This window comes from Haemaphysalis longicornis, unplaced genomic scaffold, assembly GCF_048455015.1.
Source record: "Haemaphysalis longicornis isolate Haplotype H1 unplaced genomic scaffold, Haemaphysalis longicornis Haplotype H1 scaffold_6, whole genome shotgun sequence".
In the NCBI taxonomy this organism is placed as follows: Eukaryota; Metazoa; Arthropoda; class Arachnida; order Ixodida; family Ixodidae; genus Haemaphysalis; species Haemaphysalis longicornis.
Window position 1 is genome coordinate 125,141,103 of NW_027526407.1, and position 17,183 is coordinate 125,158,285.

Consider the following 17,183-nt stretch of genomic DNA (forward strand, 5'->3'; position numbering starts at 1 on the left):
AAGAAAAAAATATCATCTTTAGAATGTAACACGAAAGTGTTGTGTCAGTATTCATTTAAGGCATATTTTCCTTGGTGCCGCTGCTACACGACATCTTGGCAAACGCTCGCACATAAACTAGTGCGACTACGAGGTCTTTTGTAGGATTGCAGACTATTGTGGAAAACGCAGCCGGTTATCTACCTCGGCGCGGGAGCCGTCATGATAGTCGTCGTGATCGCCATTGTCGGCTTCATCCTCCCTGCAGGCAGTGAGACGCCCTGGCCATTTTGCAAATGCCAGTTTTGCGTCGCGCTGATGAAGATGCATTGACGAAAACTGAGATAGTTTATTTATGTTATTCATATGTTGTAACCATGTTCAGCTGCGTGTGTGTTACGCGGCTTACTTCTTTCACAGACGCTTTTTTTGCCGCATCTGGCAGCCGAGGATAGGCCATCCTGCGCAGTTTTTTTTGTTTGATTGATTGTTGGGTTTAACGCGCCAAAGGTAAACACAGGGTATGAGGCGAGCTGTAGTGGAGGTCGCCGGATTAATTTTGACCACCTGGGTACAGTTAACCTGCGCCGAACGTTTGACACGTGGGCGTTTTCGGTTTTCACCTCCATCTGAAAAGCGGCCACTGCGGCTGGGATTGAACTCCCGTCCTAGGGCTCAGCAGTCCAAGGCCTTAAGCGGGGGAAACATAAACATCCGAGAGATCCGGTTTCCGACTCGGCGCGTCAACGTATCTTTCACAGTTTTGACGCGCGCTTAAGTGACCGGTGCGGCGGGTCATGCAGCAGCCAAATCGGTCCTCGAGCGGGGGCGCGTGAGGGGACGCATTCTTTTCCGCTCATGTGTTCGTCCATTTATTCACTGGCCACCACGACAGGCACGTTTTTCTAAATGAGGTCGAGCATTTCGCTAACATGCCACTTAGACGGCAAGCGATGGTTCATCATCATCACCAGCCTAACTACGCTCACTGCAGGGCAAAGGCCTCTCCCATGATTCTCCAATTATCTCGGTCCTGTGCCAACTGTGACCAATTTATCCCCGCAAATTTCTTCATCTCATCTGCCCATCTAACTTTCTGCCGCCCCCTGCAACGCTTGCCTTCTCTAGGGATCCACTCTTTTACCCTTAATGACCAGCGGTTATCTTGCCTTCGCATTACATGCCCGGCCAACGTCCATTTCTTCTTCTTAATTTCTACTAATATGTCTTTAACACCAGTTTGCTCGCTGACCCACTCCGCTCTCTTCTTGTCCCTTAATGTTACACCTATCATTTTCCGCTCCATTGCCCGCTGAGTCGTTCTCAATTTAAGTTGAACCCTCTTTATGAGCCTCCAAGTTTCTGCCCCGTAGGTGAGTACCGGTAAGATGCAGCTGTCATACACTTTCTTCTTCAGCGACAATGGTAGGCTGCTATTCATTATCTGAGAATGTCTGCCATATGCACCCCGCCCCATTCTGATCCTTCTAATTATCTCTGCCTCATGGTTGGGATGTGGGGTCACAACTTGGTCTAAGTAGATATATTCGCTTACCACTTCCACTGCCTCGCCACCTATCTCAATCTGCTGTGCTGTCCCGAGGTTATTGATCATTACTTTAGTTTTCTGCATAATAAGTTTAAGGCCTACGGTTCTACTCTGTTTGCCCAGTGCAGAAAGCATACTTTGCAATTCGTCCCCCGAGTTACTCAGCAAGGCAACGTCATCAGCAAATCTGAGGTTACTGAGGTATTCTCCATTACCATTACTCCCACCTGTTCCCAATCCAACGTTCTGAACACTTCTTGTTCAGATTTTTGGTTGTTTTTGGTTATTTGGCGCTGGTTATTTTTGTCTAAATAGCAGCGTCGCCAAACCAGCTAAAAGAGCACTGTATGGCTCAATGTGGAAAGCAAATCATCTGCCTTTTTGGGAGAACGGATCAAGAACATGACGTACAGTTGATTGCGAGCGAACGTGCTCATAGCAAATGGTGGGGAATGCGCGGAACACGGGGAATTCTCGCGTATTCCCTAGCAAATTGAGAAAGGGCGAAACTCTCGGTTGCCCGACGTTCCCTCCAACCACATGCGCGCCGTGGTGTGGTTCATAACGCCAAAATTGTTTTTAATCGCGCGGATTTGCCTGTGCCCATTTACGCAGGTGAAGACGTACCTCAGGGGTGTTTATGTCAACCAAAAAGAATTTCGCGGAACCTTTTTTCAAATCTTGAGCGAGTATTTTAACTGCAATCTATACACTAGAAAAACTACTGAACAGCTGCACGTTCGGCTTAAATCGGTGTCTAAAAGGGAATTTTTAAACGTGCTGTGCAGACAAAATAATTATTCAGTGTGCAAGAACCAGCGTTTGGTGACTCAGTCAGCTCCATTCCTGTCACAAAAATAATGCAAATAATATAGCAAAACTTTCGAATTTCGTGCTACCCCGGACCAATATATGCAGGAGTGACACGACAGAGGCCACATTTTAAAACGCACTTTTCACTGCGTTACGACTAAACGCAACCAGAGGCATACTACAATCACACAGACATGTCTCTAGGGGTAGATTACATCCCAAACCCAAACGTTCGGCCTACGGAGTCACACCTGAGAGCTACTGTGAATATCCAAGAAAATTGTGTTGTACTTCCAGAGTAGCACATATGCGCAGTTTGGGACTGACAAACGAAAGAATTCATTACGAGGAAGGTTCGTGTTCTACCATCGCCATCCTTAAATGTAAGGGTGCAATATTTTAAAGCAAAGATTTACTACTTCCGTCCAGCGCTTACGCGGCGGTTGTGCAATTTCCCTTTTTACCGGAAACACACCCCTGGCGACACGCCCCTAGAACCGCATCGTGTGATCCTCCCGGCCCGCGGTCGGCGCTGCGCACATGGCGCTGTTTTTAACTCGAGCGGCGCCCGTCGCTGCCGCTACGGCCGATCAGCTGATCAGCAGCCGACCACACCCGCAGCCGTTCACGCAAGCGCCGCTGGGTCATTTCGAGCTACATGACTTGCCGCGCCCCGGCAAAGGGGAACGATGCGTTCGTAGTTAATGAACGCCACAATTGCTGAGCCTTCTTCTGTAAGCGTTGCACCCACAGAACGGCTCTGATACGTGGACGTCAATGCAGCTGCATCGAAGCTTACCCACGTGAAACCAAGACTCAACCCAACTAAACCAAGATTTTGTTAAGCATATCCGAGTTAGGTCAGCTAAGCCGCCGTTTTTATTGTGGGTGGCGGCAATCTAGTGCTGCTGAGATCCGCTTGGACGTTGAGCGCACGGACTCAGAATAACATTTGCCAATATCATGTTCGCCAACATAAAAAACATGTCCCTTTCGAACATTGTCATGTTGAATGAGGTGCCCTCAAATGCTTATTTTAATCTACTCATTCGTCATTACGATTTATTGCTCACATCTTTTTGTGACCAAGAAAGCCAACCAATTTTCTATCATAAAATCTGTATGAATCCCTCGATCTGACCCAATACGAGTGAAAAAGAATTGGCAGAAATACATGAGATAAAACACAAGAAATATTTGAGAGATAAGGGAGTATAGGTGTGTTTTTTATGGCCTTGTAGCTTCGAACATACGCATTCTGATCATGCTTCCTTTTTCTTCTAGAGGAGCAGTTCACTCGCCCGACACTTCCCAGCCTCGGTCCAAAACTCGAGAGAGGTGAGCCCTCGTCGTGCCTTATCGCAGAAAAAAAATTCAACTTATCGCGCTAGAAGAAAAAAAATGTGGTTGATCCCACTTTTATTGGAGTATGTACAACACGAAAGTGAAATTTCCCTGCCAGGAGCGGTTCAATGTATATTGTGCACCAATGTGAACTGGAACATTGCTGTATATATATATATATATTAGTGAATTTCTGAATTAGTGAATTAGTGAATTAGTGAATATATTAGTTTTAGTGAAGGAGAACACAGTCGCCCAGATAGCCGAATTGGTAAGGCATTCGACATGTAATCGAAAGGCGTGGGTTCGGTCCCCACTCTGGGCGCGTGTTTTTCTTTTTTCTGTATATTAAAAAAATGTTTACTTCATTAACCGTAGTGAAAAAGAAAAGGGCCTAACCACACCCCTATGCCTCCTTTGGCGTTGTAGACTGCTGCCCCATCTTTCTGTATTTCGTCAACGAGCCCCTCATTTCCTTACTATATTATTCTGCGAAAGCCTAGCGAGGGTCTCGATTCTGGCAGCCTTGATGCCTAGGTAGCATAAGAGGGCTTCCCGCCAGTTACCCGCTCATGACAGGCTGTAGACGCTCGAGTCACGCCCCGGGGGTTGAAAAAGAAGGTCCCCTTCTCCCCGTGTAGTCAGAGTGGCGCTGGCTAGCACCCTCAAGCGTCAGATACACTTCTAGTAAATATAAATAGCCCAGAAAGTGAAGGAGAACACAGTCGCCCAGATAGCCGAATTGGTAAGGCATTCGACATGTAATCGAAAGGCGTGGGTTCGGTCCCCACTCTGGGCGCGTGTTTTTCTTTCTTCTGTATATTAAAAAAATGTTTACTTCATTAACCGTAGTGAAAAAGAAAAGGGCCTAACCACACCCCTATGCCTCCTTTGGCGTTGTAGACTGCTGCCCCATCTTTCTGTATATATATATATATATATATATAAGACAGAAATAAGAATTGGCAGTCAAGAAGACCCCTCGGAAAGCAAGGGGGAGGATGTAGTAGCTCAACATAAAGAATTTGGAAAATAAGAAAGTGGAGAAAAAATGCCCGCCAGGTGGGATCCGAACCCACGACATCCACCAATCGCACCCGACCGGTATTCTAGAGCTCGTGGGTTCGGATCCCACCTGGCGGGAATTTTTTCTCCACTTTCTTATTTTCCCAATTGTTTATCTTGAGTTACTACATCCTCCCCCTTGCTTTCCGAGGTCTTCTGGACTGCCAAGTCTTATTTCTGTCTTATTTTCAACGAGCCCCTCATTTTCTATTCTGATTCGCTATATCTATATATATATATATATATATATATATATATATATATATATATATATATATATATATATATATATATATATATATATATGTGTGTGTGTGTGTGTGTGTGTGTGTGTGTGTGTGTGTGTGTGTGTAGGTATATACAGCCACGCTGCAATTTGCTTGGGAAAACAGAGGCAGTCTGCAAGGTACTCGGGGCGACTTGGTGCATCATGCATTGACTCAGATTCCACTGACACAGGACAATTCAACAGTAGCTGGTACAAAAGAGGATACGTCCTACGGGGGTACACCGTTGAGTTCATTTTCTACTGCAGTATTTCTCAATAAAGGGTTATGCCAAGGACCCATATAAGAGTGGAAAAAGTGATTGGTGAACCCATGATAAGTGATAGAGAGTGCATGATAAACGACATTGATTCGTGTTCAAATGTCCAACAATTTTCACTTTCAGTAAAGTCGCCCACATACTTATACGAAGGCCGCCTTCGGTGCTGATGATATTGTTAAGCAGTTTACTCTTGCAGCAAAATATCACCAACCAATGTCCAGTCTTTTAACCAGATCTTGGAATAGGGCTAGCTGGTATTTGACTCGAAGCATTTGACTCCCCGTGTGCTTTTTAGTACAAATTTCTGCCACGGAAAAGAAATATTCAAGTGCGAGGCGTTGGAAAACTAGTGTCTCGGCGTGTCGTCGGGCTCTCCCGACTTGACGCGGAGAGCCCGGGGACCTAAGGCATTTCGCCCCTCAAAGGAAACTATAAAACGTGTACCATGCAGAGCAAATACACGTACAGTAGCAAAGCCGCCGTTTATCCGGCCCGGAAAGGTTTGACAAAAACGAAGAAAGGATGGGGCAAAAGTATTTGGGAGGGCTTCGCGTACCTCTTAAGTTCCCTTGAAGAGACACTAGGGTAAGCTGACCCCGTTTGAGAACCAAACCTTCACTGGAACGCATCTGCAGCGCTTAGTCAACGTGAAGCATGGTGGGGTAAAGCATAAAAAGTTTCTTAGTTATCCACTCTCAGAGTGTAGAATAGCGGGTAACGTTTTCTGTATCCTCAAGGGAGTATCATAAGAGCGCTGGACGGGCCGTGGTCCACACGTGTTCTCGCAGTGCTTCGTGCCAGAAATTCCGTCGTATCTGAGTGCACAGACTTCGATCCTTGGCCATTACAAAGAAAAGCTTAAGTCAGACAGCCTTTAAAATGTGTGGATATTAGATTTCAAAAATACTCCGGTAACTACGGTCTTTAATAGGAGTAGACGGAACAGAAATTGTTGTCAGCGGAGGAATTGGAGAGGTCATAATCCTATGTATCTTGCTTATTCCGTCCTTTCTGCATACTTTTAATTGGATCAAATACAAAATTAATATCATAAAAATGAAAGGGCGGAAAGCGCTAAAAGAGAAGTTGTTACGGGAATGCTCAAAATTGTTTACTTTTTCAGAAATAAATTCAGTTGCGAGTGCAGCGCAGTGTTTGCAGCCTTCCTCTTTTTTCTTTCTTGCGCTGGTTCATTTTTCCATTATGAATCCACACCAACTCCCCCAACTTGCCATATTGGTGAAACTCGTCACTGGTACATCATGGCTTCCTGTTGCTGAGGTATAGAGTTAGCCATTTCAATTACCGCTTCACAATTGTGCATTACTGGAAGGTCACTTTGCTCGATTAGACCATACGTCTGATGTCTCTGAAGTTATAAACACCGTTGTCTATCCACCATTCGCATTCCATTTCAGCGTACTACAACATACAGTCACACATTTCTTCCAAAGACGTGCGCTGATAGGAATCACCTGCCGGCCTCATTGGTGACTATTGCAGACACTCATCTTTTTCGCGTTGCACTCACAAACCTTATCTAAAACGTACACGCCTACGCATTACCTGCTTATCGTTTTTCCCTTTATGCTGGTGATGTGAAGGCGCGCGCACCAAAATCTCACTAAAATAAACTCTGACTTTTTCCACTGCGATCTACTTTTGAGTTCTCGCTTTTGTTCTCTTTATATTCGTATTGCTTCTTAGTAGTGTGCTTTTCAGTTGTTTTCACCTTATACTTGGTATTGTTGTTAGCAGTGTGTTTTTCAGTTTTTGATCATATTCATCTTATACTTGTTATTGTACCGTAACATGCGTGTCTTGGCTCATGGCTTCTTGCTGTTGGTTTATTTCTTTTAGTTCCTCGTTTTTTACGTGCCTTATATTCCACTATTGATGTAGTCCCTCCCCTCTATAACGCTTCTTGTAAGCCCTGAGGGTAAGAAATAAATAAATAAATAAATAAATAAATAAACAAATAAATAAATAAATAAATAAATAAATAAATCAATAAATAAATAAATAAATAAATAAATCAATAAATAAATAAATAAATAAATAAATAAATAAATAAATAAATAAATAAATAAATAAATAAATAAATAAATAAATCTTCTAGGAGGCTACTACATGTCGGTCAATTGCTGTTCACCGAGAACTTCTGAAGTAAGTTACCCTGCTATAAACAAATGTACTGTGGAAAGGCTGTACATGAGGAAATGTAAGGATTTTTCTGTTGAAATACGGAGGCCGCAGGGCCTTGTTAGAAATACCTCCGTAGGATTCTGTGTGTTCCTAATGAATAGAATACCTCTGGAGGTTTTAAATTGGCTTCTCTGATAGGCACTTGTGCAATGCAAAAAGACAGTGTTCTAGGGACAATAAGACCGTTTTACCTAGGAATATGAAGGTCAAGGCTCATTATTAAACCTTTTGGTGCGAGCCGTGTATCGCGCTTTATGTCTTTGCGTTTTCAGTTGTTCATTATCAATTCCCAAGCCACCGAATACAAATATCTACGGAAGTAAAAAAAATTATCACTGGGTTAGCCTGCTGTGCCAGGATATACGTACATGAGCTACGGTTCAGCTGCTTATTCTTAGCTTTCCTGGTTGTCTAAAATTAACTTCAATATCATGCTTAGTGATGCTCTAATGGCACACACACTTGGTATACGCATTGTGACATGTATATTTAAGAAACGGCCCTGGCGGAGTGTCACCAATCGCCCCAGAGCTAACCTGGCTCCACAGGCCCAGTCGTGTCTTGCTGCGACGCACAAGCCATCGGTTCCACACCCGGCCACCCCTGGTATTATGAAGTGGACCGCGCCGCCACGTGCGGAGGTCGGTGAAGACGCGGGGCGCGTGGGGTGTGTGCGAAACGCCGGGAAGCGAGCAACGTTCGGTGCGCCGTGTGACATCACTGCTTCTCGCGCATTCGCAGTACGCCTCTCCAGAAACCACGCGAAACTGCTCAACCTTAGCCAGTGTATCTCACGCTACAAACCTATGCATTCATTTTGTTGGTTGAATGCATCCCATCCAGATTTGGTGGAGACACTCGTCATAGAGTTCTGTGTAAACGCCATAGGCTCAAGCTGCGATTAGGTCGCAGTTGCTTGCTTGCGCAGGTATAAATCCACCTCGAATAAATTAATGTATCATGTTTGATTACTTAGATTGTGTCATGTCACCGAGGCACTCGCCCCTCTGAATGTGTCAGCAACGACCAGTATTATTTCAATATGGTCCATCACGCACGACATCAAGGCAAATATGGATGCTCAGTCATAAAAGCTATAACGGGATTGACGACCAGTCACTTCTGGAAAGTCGCATTTGACTCTGAATCGGCGATATACTACAGTCTGCGGGGAAAATGTACTCTAGAACCGCAAAGCAAATCCGCAAAACACATCAGCGATTACGGCCGTCCACTCCAGCTGACCCCGTCGGTCTTCAGGGAACCTTCAGTGCATCCCGGATCGAGGATGTCCCCACGAAGAGGTTATCGATGGCCTGCACTTGTAAGACGGTTCGCCGCATGAGGAGGCCCTCATTACGAATTACTCACCCCCAAACCACGCGTGATCGTGGGTTCCGCTGTCCTGAGCATTCGATATCATTGCGCATGTGCCAAGAGGGCACTTTCACTCGTTTCCTCTAAGGGGACAAATTCACGTGTGTATGTGGGAATAGCGCTACCCTTTAAAAATGCGAACACTGGTGGTGGGCTGTGTGCCCGCCCTAATTGAAGTGCAGAACCGGGCGAATGCTACAGCCGTATCGAAGAGAGGCAACGTAGAACGATGGAAACCCTTAAGGATGTAAGTTCCTGTACATAAATAGCACTTGTACAAGCTATCAAAAATAAAACGAAAGTAAAACTCTCATTAAGGGTGTTTTGTCGCTTGTAACAAACTTACAACCTTTTAGAAACACAGGAAAGCCCGTCTAAAGATAGTTTCTTCGTAATCTCATCATTTAAAATGTTTTTTTTTGTTTTGCAACATAACATACGGATGTTAGTTGCAGAAAAAGGGTATAAATCAGTTTACAGTGCGTTTACAAAAAAATTGACCATACGTTCTTGATTGCAGCGCCATCTACTCTACCGAAGCACTTCATGGTTTGCACAGTCAACGGCGAAGGACCGTGGCTTGAGAATATCGCTGCTAGAGGGAGACTGTGCGACCTCATTTTTCTCGATTCTTTTTACAAAAATGTAGGCAAGGAAGTGGAAGGAACCTTCAAAAAGAACATAAACTCCTTCTTGAATTCGAGAACATGGACCTTAGACATCCACGCCATGTTGGGTGTGTCCTACTCTATGGAGTGAGTATCATGATGTTCAATGACATTTCGGTGTTCTTTTGGTGTCTTCAAAGAGGTGCTGTAGGAAAATGTGCACATTTAACACAAGAAAAGGGCATTGGTGATGTGTGGCCCGTAGCCAAGCCACACTTTCGGTAGAAAATGAAAGTGGCTTCATTACAAGGAGGTCGTATTGCAGTGTTGTACTGTTGTTAGTGGCACCCTTCGCCGAGGAAGTTTGGAAAGTTTCTCGACTGATTCAGGGGCAGCTTCAGATTTAAATTGAAAATCAGGAATGAAATACAGCGCAACTTCATTGCGTGACTGATACAGGGGCCGTACCGGCAAATCATTTCGATGTCCATTCGTCAGCAGAGCGAGAGTGCGGGGCTTAGCTAGCGCTGCCTTCGTACCGTTACCGGCATTGCTAGGGAAACGTCAAGTTGGAGCACGGGTCGCCAAGCGCCCCTGCTGACGCACTGGTTGCAAGCTGTCTGGACGAGTCACCTAACCCCCGCTACCGCTTTTAGGGGTTGTGAAATGGAGTGTACACTGTAAGATGATTTACACCCTTAATGGTGTAAATCACTGTCTATAAAACACCCTTACACCCTAGCAAAAAACGAAGCAAAACACCCAAAAGGTGTTTTGTTGTTTACAGTACCTTTACACACTAATAAAAATTCGAGGGCGTTTTGTCATTGACTACCCCTTTCAAGAGGCGTTTTTTCTTGTCTTTGATAGGGTTTAAGGGTGCTAGTTATACAGTAAAGCCCGTTTATATCGAACAGGGATATATCGAATTATTGCTTATATCGAATGCTTGTAAAATTGTGATAAAAAGTACGGGCGTTTTAAACTTTTTATATGGAACGCTATTTTACTCACAATGGATATATCGAACTTTCCCGCGCCGAATGCTTCGCTCTTTTTAGCCGCAGGGCAGGCTTTCGCGCAATACATCAGCGGGCAGTGGAGGCGTGGGCGTCGCTTGCGACTTCCGCGCGTTCTCGAGCACGTCCATCAAGGCCGGGGCGGGGTGTAGCAGCTAGGCGAATGCATGTAATTGGCTCCAAAAGCGCCACAATTGTCTCTGCGGGCTGCGCTGTCAACGATCTTCAAATCCGCGCTACTCGCGGCCCGCACATGCTCAGTTCGGTGGGTGCACCATTATTCGCTTGTATTCGTGCTTGTCTCCGCTCTGTTGAAGACGCTGAGGACTCCGTACTGCCTCCGAGCATGAGAGTAGCCATCGCTGCCATGGCCCTGCTACGGCGATACTGTAGTGTTATTCGGGCAGCGGTCTAGTGCTTGTCGACTGTTTAGATGTGTGGACCAAGCAGTCACCTGCAACGCGTCGCGCTCCAAGAAGCAGGCGGCTACACTCACGCAGTTCTCCGCCGCAACTAAGGATGGTTTTCCTTCCGAGAAAGTGTCGTATTAGCGTTAGCTCGTGACTCCGTTGGCAGCATTGCTTCGTACGTTAGTGTTTGCTTCACTTTATCGAATTTTTGGTATATCGAACTACTTTACAAACATCGCGCTGTTCCATTTAAGCGGGCTCTACTGTAGACCAAAAGGGTATACGTAAGTTTACAGTGGAGCGCCTTTGCGGCTAGACGGAAAGGAATGGAAATGATGGTGGTGAGAGACCGATGCTCATGCACAAGGAAAGGCGCGACGGCCTGCGGCTGTGGTGGCGAAAGCAGCAAACGTGACCAGGGGGTGGTAAGAGTGGAATACATGCTTAGCCTCGGGTGCGAGGGACGTGAGAGAAACGCCGCGTTTTGGGTCTGTGAAAACAGAGCACGGCGTGCGCACCAAGCAGAGCATTGTGCATGATACAATTGATACATTGTGCATGATACAATTGTCTTGGATTGTTTTCGGTGTTACAGTCGTTACGCTCATTCGTCTGCTTACGTGCTCAAGGCCTCTCGGTTTTAAATTACTCGTTCGAAGGCCTTCGCAAACGCCATTGACATAGCGTTCTTTATTCATCAAGAGAGGAGAAAGATTGTCTGGGCAGGCGAGCCTGAAGCCAAATTATCTAAAAGGTCCCTAAAAATTGCGTTGCGTAACACAGGACTTCGGGGACAGCCCTTTGTATTGCGTTTTTAGGAACTTCGCAAACTCCCACACCTCTCCTGCACTATCCAGGCAAAAGAAATGCCAGCGTACCGAGGTTCATGCATATTGTTGGTGGCAGCACGTTCGTGGTTGAAGTAGTTGTTTCGGTGTAGGAAAAGTGTTCGAAGACATACAACCATTTGTCGGTGCCGTAGCTCTCCTGGCGGCGGGCGTGATGTTATGTTTGCGCATCTTTTGAACGGGCTCTAACCTGGCTGCATTCGCAATAGTTGCATGCGTACCCGTTTCTTACAAGGTAATGTTTGTTGGGGTGAAATGCGGGAAAACGACTGGAAGCTGTGCAACTAGACACTATCACAACCGACGTGCAGATGTCGCGTGTCTTTCTTCTGGTCTTGTTTGTCTGAATGTGAATTCAAGAACATCGAAATAGGCTTCCTCAAGTAGCATCAACGTTGACGAGTCAGTGTACCTGCTGAGGCCAATATACCTCAAGTCAAGTACTAACCGCAAGCAAGGAAACCAAGAAACAGGGTCGAGAATTCCCAACCTTTTTCCGCGTAATAAGTATTGGCCGTACAAAGAGGTAACAATAAATTTTATACTTTATTCGGACGATTAAACTGGCTAGAACTTACATTCAGCAATCACATTATATTTGCAGGCGCTACTGGGAAAGGTTTCTGGGAAAGGTCTGCAAAGGTCTGCAAAGCTATTTTGGTGAGGAAGTACGGAGGTCTTGTTTTGCCAATACATAAATGTGGGCGAGTTTGATGCTGCAGCAATAAAACTTGTTGAAACAGCCCGGTACTTTTCAGCCCTCATCTTTGTCTCGTCTCTAGATTGTGGTTTTATTATGTTTCACTGCTCATGCTTAGTACGCACTATTGTGTTGAATAAGTGGTACTACGTCGTTAAAGAGATATAATAACCATCCATCGCAACTATATATATATATATATATATATATATATATATATATATATATAAATCTAGAGAAAGATAAACTCACAAACCGCGCAGAAATAGTATAAGTAAAGAGTCTGATACACAGCAAGAACAATAACAAACAAGGTTTACTTACGTAGCGGCAACGGGACTTGCCTTCATCAGAGTAAAGTTACATGATTTTGCTGTCGCAAACATTTCGTACACATTTCTTATATAGGTTTGCAGAAAACTATGAGAAGGAGCGGAAAATGTTTCGGAAATGGAGAGTGTGCATACAGTCGGGCTACGCCTATGTTACAACAACAACAAACCAACAAAAAAAGGGGGGGGGGAGGAGGAGCAAGAGAGAGAAAAAGGGGTCGTGTTAACAAAGCAGCGTTCAAGGTTGCACCATGACGGGTCAACGTATGCCGCGCGTGCTGCAAGTTCAGACAATGCGGGAAACTGGACAACCGCAGTTTCAAAAGAAAAGGAAGAGTATACAGTAAGGTATTTAGAGGCTGGGGAGACTGCTTGGGGCGGAAGCGAAGATGGGTGCGCCCCCCGCGGATGAAGAGAATAGATAGGGGGCACAAAAGAGCATTTCACAGAAGCTAGCAACTGCACAGGAAATAGGTAGGGTCACAAAAGGTTGAACATGAATAGATCAGAAAGAGTTAAACATTCTTAAGTGGTGGTGGGAACGAGGCCTCCTTCCCCAGGACAAATGGCATCGTTGAGCCGCATTAGGCTAATAAAGCTGCTGTATTAGGAGAGTTTCTGCGAATTTTGATAGGAAGCTCGAGGGTAAGAATAATGAACGTAGTTATAAAAATTATGAAGCCGCCAATTTTAATCGAGGGATAAGCACGTTAGTTTTCCGTAACTTTCACTAATTCCTAGTGTGGCTGACACAAACTTATAAATGAGATAAGATTCCCGAACCTCGCGGTCGTGGTGCGTTTTGAAGGCGGATTCTAAAATCGTTGCTTTAACATGTTCAAATGCATGCCCGGGAGAGTTCACATGTCTTGACTGGGGCAAATAAGGGCAGCTTTTTGTATGAGAGCGGTGATTATTGAACCGTATTCGGAAGGGCGTTTCAGTTTGGAAACAGTGCACTCTAGAAGATCTACGACATTAGCGGAGTCACAGTTAAAGTTACCCTTTATATTTACGTAGTAGTCTGAATATATATATATATATATATATATATATATATATATATAACACAGAAATAAGGGTTGGCAGTCGAGAAAACCTCGGAAAGCAAAGGGGAGGATGTGGTAGATCATTGAAACAGATTAAGAATTTGGAAAGAAAGAAAGAAAGTGAAGAAAAAATGCCCGCCAGGTGGGATCCGAACCCACGACCTCCAGAATACCGGTCTGGTGCGATTCTGGAGGTCGTTTGATCCGAACCCAAGACCTCCAGAATACCGGTCTGCTGCTATAACCACTACGGTACCGGCGGGGCGATTTTTCCCTCCAATTTCTGGGGTATTTATGTTAAGGTATTTTTGTTTCCTGTGCTTTGGTGTGGTAGTCAGCGCCACTCGGACCACTCGGGGTGAAGGGGACCGTCTTTTTAACCCCCTCGCCGTGACTCGAGTGTCTGTGACATGTCGAGAGTGGTCGACCAGCGTTGAACCATCGTAAGCTTCCTACGGCACCAAGACTGCCAGAACAGAGGACCTCGCTATGCACGTAGCGAATCAGAACAGGAAATAAAGGGCTCGTTGAAAATACCACTCAAAAAAGATTTGGCAGTCAAGAAAACGTCGGAAAGCAAAAAGAAGGCGGTGGTAGATGACTGAAACAGATAAAGAATTCGGAAAAAAAGTGGTGAAAAAATGCCTGCCGTGTGGGATCCGAACCCACGACCTCCAGAATTCTGGTCTGGTGCGATAACCACTACGCTACCGGCCAGGCAATTTTTCCCTCCACTTTCTGGGGTATTTATGTTAGTGTATTTTTGTTTCGTGTGCTTGGTGGTGGTAGCCAGCGCCACTCTGATTACTCGGGGTGAAGGGAACCTTCTTTTTAACCCCGTGGCCTTGACTCGAGTGTCTACAGCATGTCTAGAGTGGTCGTACAGCGTTGAACCGTCTTAAGATTCCTATGGCACCAATAATGCCAGATCACAGGCCCTCGCTATGCATGTAGCGAATGAGAATAGGAAATAAGGGGCTCGTTGAAAATAACACAGAAAAAAGAGTTGGCAGTAAACCTCAGAAAGCAAAGGGGGGATGTGGAAGGTAATTGAAACAGATAAAGAATTTGCAAAGAAAGTGGACAAACAATTTCCACCAGGTTTGATCCGAACACAGGACCTCCAGAATACCGGTCTGCTCCTAAAACCACGATGCTACCGGCGGGGTGACTTTCCCCTCCAATTTCTGGGGTATTTATGTTAAGGTATTTTTGTTTCCTGTGCTGGGGTGTGGCAGCCAGCACCACTCGGACTACTCGGGGTGAGGGGGGCCGTCTTTTTAAACCCCTCGCCGTGACTCGAGTGTCTATGACATTTCGAGAGTGGTCGACCAGCATTGAACAATTTTAAGCTTCCTACGGCACCGAAACTGCCAGAACAGAGGCCCTCGCTATGCACGTAGCGAATCAGAACAGGAAATAAGGGGCTCGTTGAAAATAACACTCAAATAATAGTTGGCAGTGAAGAAAACCTTGTAAAGCAAAGAGGAGGCTGTGGTAGATCACTGAAACAGATAAAGAATTTGGAAAGAAAGTGGAGAATAAATGCCCGCCTGGTGGGATCCGAACCCACGACCTCCAGAATACTGGTCTGGTGCGAAAACCACTATGCTACCGGCGGGGCGATTTTCCCCTCCACTTTCTGGTGTATTTATGTTTATGTATTTTTGTTTCTGATTGGCGTATTCATGGGAGGTTGTGGCACTTACTACACCAGGGTGGCCAATCCTGCTCTGGTGAGGGAGTGCTTTACCGGCAATGGTCGCCGGGGTGGCTCAGGGTGGCCGGTGCGGTTGAACCGCAGCGGTGGCTCAGAGGTACAGCACTCGCCTCATATGCGGAAGGTACTGGGTTCGAATCCTGGTGCCGCCGGACACCCACCGGTTTTTTTAATGGGTTCAGGCGCCCCTGGTCGAGTGCGGACCCTTGAAAGTGGAATCCACGTCTGGAAAGCTGCCTTTACCCTATCGAGGGGCCCCTGACCCTTGTCCATCTGGCAGCGCCCCCGGCCATCATGCCGCGTTGCGCCATTGCCGGAGGTGAAAGAGTCTGGCGGCTTTTCCTGCCACAGGCGGTTGCGAGTTGAGCGTCCATCGTGGCTGTGGAAGGCACCATGTGAATTCGGGTTCCTTGTTGCCCCGGGCACCTACCGGTAAAATAGGTACAAGCGACTCCCCGGCTTGGCGCTCGGCCCTTGTGTGGCATTACAACGGTTGGGAAGTTCACCCGGCTTGCACGAGAAATCGTCCCTATGGAAAGGGGCGGCTGCAAAAACGCGGGAACTTTTTTTTTATAGTTGCAGTAATGGCGTACAGGTAGAACACCCGCCTCGCGTGCAGAAGGACCGTGGTTCGAATCCCTGTGCCGGACAATTCCCACCGGGTTAAAAAAAAATCGGCGTATTGATGGAATTGCACAAAGGGGCTTGTGGTGCGGCCTGACGCCGGCGACCATTGCCGGTAATGCACTCCCTCTACAGAGAAGGATTGGCCACCCTGGTGTAGTAACGGCCGCAACCTTCCATGAATACGCCAATTAACCTTCCGCCCTCAGTCCCGAGCGGCTGCGAAGCAACTGACCACGGCGGCGGTCAGACCTGTGACGCAGCAGAGGGTGCTAACAATCCCTGGATCCGGACAGGCCGCCAGTGGTATATGAACCTGGCAACGTTTAACGCGCGAACCTCATCTAGCGAAGCAAGTCTCGAGGTGTTGTTCGAGGAATTAGAGGGTATTAAATGGTATGTAATAGGGCTTAGCGAGGTTAGTAGGGCAGGCTAAGCCTTTATGGTGCTGAAAATGGGACACGTCCTATGTTACCGTGGTCTAGAGGACAGAAGAGAACTAGGAGTGGGATTTGTAGTTAATAAAAGCATAGCTGGCAACATAGACGAATACTATAGCATTACCGAAAGGGCAGCAGGTCTTGTAATTAGGCTCAATAAGAGGTACAAGCTGAAGGTGGTGCAGGGCTACGCGCCCACATCCAACCACGACGTCCTAGTAGTGAAACGCTTCTATGAAGATGTGGAATCGGCAATGGCTAAAGTGAAAACACAGTATACCATAGTTATGGGGGACTTCAAAGCTAAAGTAGGCAAGAATCAGGCTGGAGACAAGGCAGTTGGGAACTATGGTCTGGGCTGTAGAAATAGCAGGGGGGACCTACTAGTTGAATTTGCAGAACGGAATAACCAACGCATAATGAATACCTTCTTCGGTAAACGGGAGAGTCGGAAGTGGGCCTGCAGGAGCCCGAATGGGGAGCACAAAAATGAAATAGACTTCATATTATGCGATAACACTGGCGTTCGGCAGGAAGTGGAAGTGCTCGGAA

General features: G+C 46.1%; 1 protein-coding gene and 1 non-coding gene across 2 annotated transcripts in view; one reads left to right on the forward strand and one right to left on the reverse strand.

Annotated features, from left to right (window-relative positions):
• LOC144141928 (uncharacterized) overlaps nucleotides 1-17,183 on the forward strand; it is a 90,337-nt gene that overhangs the window by 45,905 nt on the left and 27,249 nt on the right. Inside the window, exons 4-5 of the mRNA XM_077673382.1 lie at nucleotides 3,626-3,679; nucleotides 9,402-9,636. Coding sequence (XP_077529508.1) covers nucleotides 3,626-3,679; nucleotides 9,402-9,636 — 289 coding nt within the window. The remainder of the gene's footprint in view (nucleotides 1-3,625; nucleotides 3,680-9,401; nucleotides 9,637-17,183) is intronic.
• On the reverse strand, nucleotides 14,490-14,567 carry Trnas-aga (transfer RNA serine (anticodon AGA)). The gene has a single exon. It is a non-coding gene; the product is annotated as a tRNA-Ser (tRNA).